The 6,521-nt window shown below is 56.2% G+C and overlaps 1 protein-coding gene across 1 annotated transcript in view; it reads left to right on the forward strand.

The window, feature by feature from the left end:
- Positions 1–2: 2 nt before the first annotated feature.
- SETD2 (SET domain containing 2) overlaps positions 3–6,521 on the forward strand; it is a gene marked incomplete at its 5' end in the record, with an annotated part of 35,430 nt that continues 28,911 nt past the window's right edge. Inside the window, 3 exons of the mRNA XM_017746712.1 lie at positions 3–3,772; positions 4,712–4,843; positions 5,657–5,785. Coding sequence (XP_017602201.1) covers positions 3–3,772; positions 4,712–4,843; positions 5,657–5,785 — 4,031 coding nt within the window. The remainder of the gene's footprint in view (positions 3,773–4,711; positions 4,844–5,656; positions 5,786–6,521) is intronic.

Raw genomic sequence — 6,521 nt, forward strand, 5'->3', positions numbered from 1 at the left:
CCTTGGAGCCTGATGCCAAGCAGGATCCGGCGTCGCGCGGCTCCGAGGAACGCGTGGCTCAAACCGCGCCCGAGCAGACGGAGAGAACCCCGCCGAAGGAAGATTCCCATATTGGGAAGGAGGATGAGGTTTCCGACGGCTCGAAGGGTGCTCCCGCTTGCTCCCGGAGGCAGGGGGCCAAGAGGAAGTTCTCCCAGTCGGACGGCGCGCCGCAGGGCTCCGAGTCTGATGAGGATTCCGTGAGGACCTCCTCCAGCCAACGGTCGCATGAGCAGAAGATATCCAGCACGGAAAAGGAGAGAGATCCCAGACGGAGCTCCGCGTCCCTCCGGGGTGACGACCTGGGCAAGTCCTCGTCGCGCTCCAAGTCGGACAGGGATGAGAAGTACTCGAGCTATTCCAAATCGGAGAGAGACTCGCGGTACTCGTCCTCCCGCTCCCGCTCGGACAGAGAGAGGAGGCGAAGCCGGTCTCATTCCCGTTCCCGCTCTGATCGCAGCTCCCGAACCAGCTCCTCTTACTCGAGGTCGGAGCGCTCGCATTACTACGACTCCGACCGCCGGTACCACCGGAGCTCCCCGTACAGGGAACGGTCGCGATATTCCCGGTCGTACGCGGACAGCCGGGCGCGAGAGAGCTCGGACTCGGAGGAGGAGTACAGGAGGACACATTCCAGGTCCAGCGACTCCCGGCGTACGTCCTCCCATTCCTCCTCCTCCTACAGAGACTCGAGATCCTCTTACTCCAAGTCAGACAGGGACAGCAAAGTGGAGTCGTCTCACGCTGACGTGGACAGGAGAGGGAGGTCGTCTTCGAAAGCGGATCGAGATTCCAGAAGGACTTCTGAAAGTGAAGTATCCAAAAGGTGCTCTCCCCTCGATGAACTGGGCTATCGGAAGGGGACATCCCATTCCAAGCCCGACAGTAATGTGAATTCCTCCCGCTATAAATCCAAGGCCCCCGCACCAAAGCCTGATAAATTTAAGAGTTCTTTCTGTTGTACAGAATCGATCGAAGAAATCAAGTCCAGGTGTAATTCTCTAGATTTAGAGACCTCTTGTGTAAAGAACAGTGAGATCAGGGTGTCCAGCGTGAAAAAGTTGGAACGGGAAAAGACACTTTCTCCGTTAAATCAGTTCAGCGATTCTCCTGCTTTGCCGAAGGCTGACGAGTCCAAGGTGGGTTTGGCGAACTCAAAATCCGAGGAACTTGCAGCAAACGAATGCCACGGCAGTGCTAAGGAGCAAGAAACATTCTTAAAGGCAAAGCACGATTCCTTAAGAACGTGTTTCCCCACGGAATCGAGTGTGAACGGCTCCCCGGAGGGTCAGCATGAGGGTCTGGCAACTTCCAGTGCCTCCAAAGCAGAGGACGTCGCCGCGTTCTCTGACCACGGCCCAGGTTGGTCGGAAGCGTCGCCTGCCGTGAAGACGAGCCCGTCATATCCGTTGCCATCCAATGGGTTTGAGAGCAGGGATGCGTCCCAAGAGCAAGAGCCGGATGATTCCCGGGTCCAGTCCAGCGAGTGCAACAGCCTGTTCCAGGAAACGGAGGCTGCGGAGCCGCAGCAGCCGGAGGAAGCCGCCCCTCTCCCTGTCGTGAATGTAGATCCCACTAAAACTGTCCTTAAGAAGGTGGATGAGGAGGTGACTCTGTGTGACAAAACCAAAGAACCTGATTTTTGCTACATTTCCGATGATGCCACCCCTGATTTGTACCACTCGGAAGTGGAAATCGAAGCGGAACCTGTGGATTTGAAAGTGACATCTGAGACTTTCCTGGATGTGCAGGTGGAGCCGCAGACGGTGACGTGCGATTACGAGAGCACGGAGGATTCCCATTCCAAGTCTGCTGGGGAGGATGAGCATGGCCATGCTTCCCATAAAATCAGTCTGGCAGTGGAATGCTCGGGCAGGGATTCCTCCCAGGATGGCCGTTCCCAGAGGCTCCAGTCGGATCATCCTGTGCCGGAGGAAAGTGTCTCTTCCAAGTGGGATGTGCCCCCTCCGGGTGTGTGCCAGGAGCCGCTCCCGCGTTTGGAAGCCGAAGAGATGCTGGAGTTGGATGCTCAGCACGTTGATCTTGGCTCAGCAAAAGGCAAGTCATCGTTCCAGAATGAACATTCCTACTATTCGGAAGTGCCGCTGGAGCATCGCGGCAGAGAGGTCGTGGAAGCAAGTGCTGTTTCCACCGAGGGAGCTGAGCTGGAGGAGCTGAGGGTTCCGTGTCCTGGCGTATCGGCCGAGAGGGATGAGGGAAGCGAGCCCTTGGTGGCCTCGGCTTTTCCAGATGCTTTGTATCCCTCCTCCGATGTCATCGTCACTGCAGAGGACACCGAGACACTGACCCAAGCCCCAACGTGCGACAGCAGCGGCAACGCCGCGGAATTCATTCCTGCCAGCCACGATGATTATTCTGACACGGGGGACAGCGACAGTGAGGGGGGCAGCGAGGACAGCGACACGGAGGACTCAGATTCCGATGATGGGACGCCACGGAAGCGGCTCCAGTCTGTTGTGGTGGTTCCCAAGAACTCCACCATAGCCACGGAGGAGAACAGCCCGGGCTCCTCCCGGAGCAGCCGGCGCTTCTCTGACCACTGGGATGATGAGCGGCCCGAGCCCAGCAGGCCCTACTATGAGGAGAGGTCAGAAAATATGGGCAGTAAAGGTGGTGCTCAGGTGGAGAGCAGGTGTTCTCCCAGAGGGATGGAGAAGAGTCCAGCAACTTCCACGGAGCTGAGCAGGAGGGAGCCGGAGGAGCTGCGGGCGGGGCCGGGCCAGGCCCAGAGCGACGGCGTGGACAGCACGAGCCAGACAGACCTGACGGCTGATTCCCATGGCAAAGCCGGCGCGGAGGAGAGGATGGTGCTGACGGATGTGATGGACGTGGGAAGGCCCATGGTTCGGCCAGAAGAGCAGCCCTTCTGTGTCCCGGAGAGTTTGGAGAGCACCGACGCATCCCGGCACCAGATGAGCTCTTCCAAGCCTGACAGTCGGCAAGGGCAGGGCGGGCTGAACCAGTCTGGCCTCGGGGACTACTCCAGGCTGGATGGTTTCCGTGCTCCGGAGGAAATGGGTGCGGTGGGCTGGGACTTTTCCCAGCAGGAGAAGCCAAGCAGCACCTACCAGCAGCCAGACAGCAGCTTCGGGATGTCCTCGGGCTACGTTTACCAGCCGGGCTCGGGAGCTTATCCCAGCTCCCAGAGCTACTGGCAAGGCAACGGTTACTGGGACACGAGGGCAGCCAGCAGAGCCTCCGTGGTTAACTACGAACGCATCCAAGGGCAGGTGCCCGATTCCCTCACAGAAGACCACGAGGAGTATGAAGAGGATGAACGTTGGGATGAGGACTGCAAGCCTCGCTTTCCCAGCCCCTCTGGAAAATCCCAGCTGCCCGGGCAGAAGGAAAAGGGCTCGGTGCAGGCGCACGAGATCAGCAGCAATTCCACCAAGGAGCCGGTGCCGGGTGGGGAGAAGAAGGAGGAGGTGAAAGCTTTGGACAAAAACGACGCGAAAGAACGAGGCCCACCGAAGAAAAGGCGCCCGGAGCTGGAGAGCGACTCGGAGAGTGACGGGGATGCCGGGGAGAAGAGAAAGGGGAAGCTGGAGGGGGAGCAGGCAGAGCCGGCGCCGCAGGATTCCTCCATGGTGGGCAGGCTGTGTATCATGGATGACTTCAGGGACCCCCAGCGCTGGAAGGAGTTTGCCAAGCAGGGGAAGATGCCCTGTTACTTCGACCTCATCGAGGAGAACGTCTACTTGACAGAGAGGTAACTGCTGCTTCATCCTTGTTTTAATTCCTGGAGCAAGTTTGGGATTTAACTTCCATTTGCTTCCAGGATGGTTGGGTTTTTATGGCCAAATTGGCATCCTTTGGAGGGAGGGGAGGGGATGTTGCATTCCCAACATCTGGCAAAGCCACCCCGGGGTCTCTTCTCCTGAAGAGAATCCCCCAGTTGGGCCCAGACAGTCCCAAGTGCTGAGAAGAGATGGAAGATGGAAGGATCTGAGGGAAAGGTTGATTTATTTATACCCTTTTTTATAGCTTTACCAGATCCTGCCTGTTCAATATCCCGAATGCCAGGTCACTCCCTCTCCGTAGGTACAGGGAATTCTCTCTGGGTGTGGAAAAGGTTTTGGACAAACAAGGCGCTTTTCTAAAGCTTTTGGTTACTTCCATGTCTTTCTTTATTGTCTCAGAGGAGCTGTTTTGGATCTAATGCCCATAATTCAAAATACTACTTTTTTTTTTCTCGTGGATTTTTTTGCCTTGTTGGGATCCACACTCCAGAGCATTCCTGAAATCCTTTATGGAAGCTAAAATGTGAATCAGTGGATGCCTTTTGTATAAGTCTGATTTTCTCCTCTTTTTCATCCTCTCACTTGACAGCAAGGCTGAAGTAACCACACCCTCCACTTTGCCTATTAAAATATGGATGTCCAAATAAACATGGGCAGGGAGGAGAAAGGAAAACCAGCTAAACATTCTGGGAATTCTCTAGGAAATCACCTTTTGTCATCACAAAGTCATCACCGAGCCGAGTGTCCTTGGTTATCCCTGTGCCTCCCGGTGGTTATCCCAGGGCTATCAATCCCTATGTCCAGAAATCAATTTTCCAATTTTTCCAATAACCGCTGATAAGGTTCGAGGAGGAATTTCTCCTGCTGGCTGCTCTCTCACCTGTATTTCCATGACTTGGCTTCCCCAGGAAGAAGAACAAATCCCACCGGGATATCAAGCGGATGCTGTGTGAGTGTCCCCCTCTGTCCAAGGAGGAGCGGGCGCAGGGGGAGGTGGCCTGTGGAGAGGATTGTCTCAATCGCCTGCTCATGATCGAGTGGTGAGTGGGGTTCCGTGGGCTGGCCTGGAGATGCCTTGGGAATGCCTCAGATAAGCCAGGAGTTCCTGGGAGGTGGCAGCGAAGTGTCCGTGCTGGCCTGGAGTGACCTTCGGAGCTGCCACCAGGAGCTGTGGCTGCCCCATCCCTGGAAGGGTTCAGGGGTTGGGTGGGGCTTGCAGCACCCTGGGATAGTGGGAGGTGTCCCTGCCCATGGCAGGGCGGTGGAACGAGATGATGCTTAAGGTCCCTTCCAACCCAAACCATTCTGTGATTCCATGATGTAAATCCTTGGATGATCTGCAGGAGGTCAGCCCTCACAATCTCCTGGGTCTCCTCTCCCACCTTTGGCTGGTGTCTCCTTGCCCCTCCTGGAAGGGGTTTGCTGCTCCATGGAGCTGGAGGCAGGGACAGGGTGCTTGGTGGGATTCCTCCCCGGCATGTGGAAGGATTGGAATTACCTGGCAGAATCTCAATTTTTGCTATTCTCTCATAGCCCAAACCTAGGGCAGGGAATATCTTGAAGGAATAACTCCCAAAACAAGGGGAGAAGAGCCCAGTTCTCCCCATTGGGATGCCCTGATACAGAAATACAGCGGGATCAGCATTCCAAGTGTTTTTATCTTCCCAGGAAGAAATGATCTGCATTTGCATGGTGACAGTCACGTGGTTGTGCTTTTTATAGCAAACCACATTGGAAGGTTTCACACGGGATTGATGATGATTATTTGGGATTTATTTCCCATCTGAGCTCTTTCTGTTGGCGCCGTTTCCCTGCTGGGAATTGATTTTCTCCCTTCACTTCCCTTCCCTCAGCTCTTCCCGGTGTCCAAACGGCGACTACTGCTCCAACCGGCGCTTCCAGAAGAAGCAGCACGCCGATGTGGAGGTGATCCTGACGGAGAAGAAGGGCTGGGGGCTCAGAGCTGCCAAGGACCTGCCATCGTAAGCCTTCCCTCTTCCCACGGCCTTTTCCCGCTCTTTTGCTCCCTCATGAAGGGAGAAGGGCCTGGGGGCTCTTGATGTCCCTGACAGGAGATGGGCCGAGGTTCTTCCAGCTTGTCCTTGTCCCTGCTGGGTGTCCCTCTCTGCCATCTGCCCGTCCATTGTGTGATCTCCCACTCTCCAGGCTTTCCCAACAGCCTTTCCATGGTTTATTCTTGGAATGAATCTGCCTCCCCTTTCTCTGTCCCTACTGCACTCTGGTTGTGTCCATTCTTCTCTTCCCACCTCTGGAAAACTTCTGCGCTTCCTGAGTCCTCCTCCTCCTCCTCCTCCTCCTCCTCCCCTTTGGACAACAAGAAGATCCCGAGGGGATCTTTCCTCCTGCTTTTAACTCAGGATTGTCATTCCCAGCGCTGCTTTGGGTGAGGCCGGGAGAGGAGAGAGGATGTTGAGATCTTGTGGGGCCTGAGCAGGATGGGGAGACCAAGATGAGGTTTACTGGGAGAAGGGACCATGTTGGAATGTGTCCAGGGCAGGGAATGGAGCTGGGAAGGGGCTGGAGAATTCCTGAGGGAGCTGGGAAAGGGGCTCAGGCTGGAGCAAAGGAGGCTCAGGGGGGACCTTGTGGCTCTGCACAAGTCCCTGACAGGAGGGGGCTGCCGGGGGGGTCGGGCTCTGCTCGCAGGGAACAGGGACAGGAGGAGAGGGAACGGCCTCAGGCTGGGCCAGGGGAGGG

The sequence above is a fragment of the Corvus brachyrhynchos genome, unplaced genomic scaffold, assembly GCF_000691975.1.
Source record: "Corvus brachyrhynchos isolate BGI_N302 unplaced genomic scaffold, ASM69197v1 scaffold18, whole genome shotgun sequence".
Lineage (NCBI taxonomy): Eukaryota > Metazoa > Chordata > Aves > Passeriformes > Corvidae > Corvus > Corvus brachyrhynchos.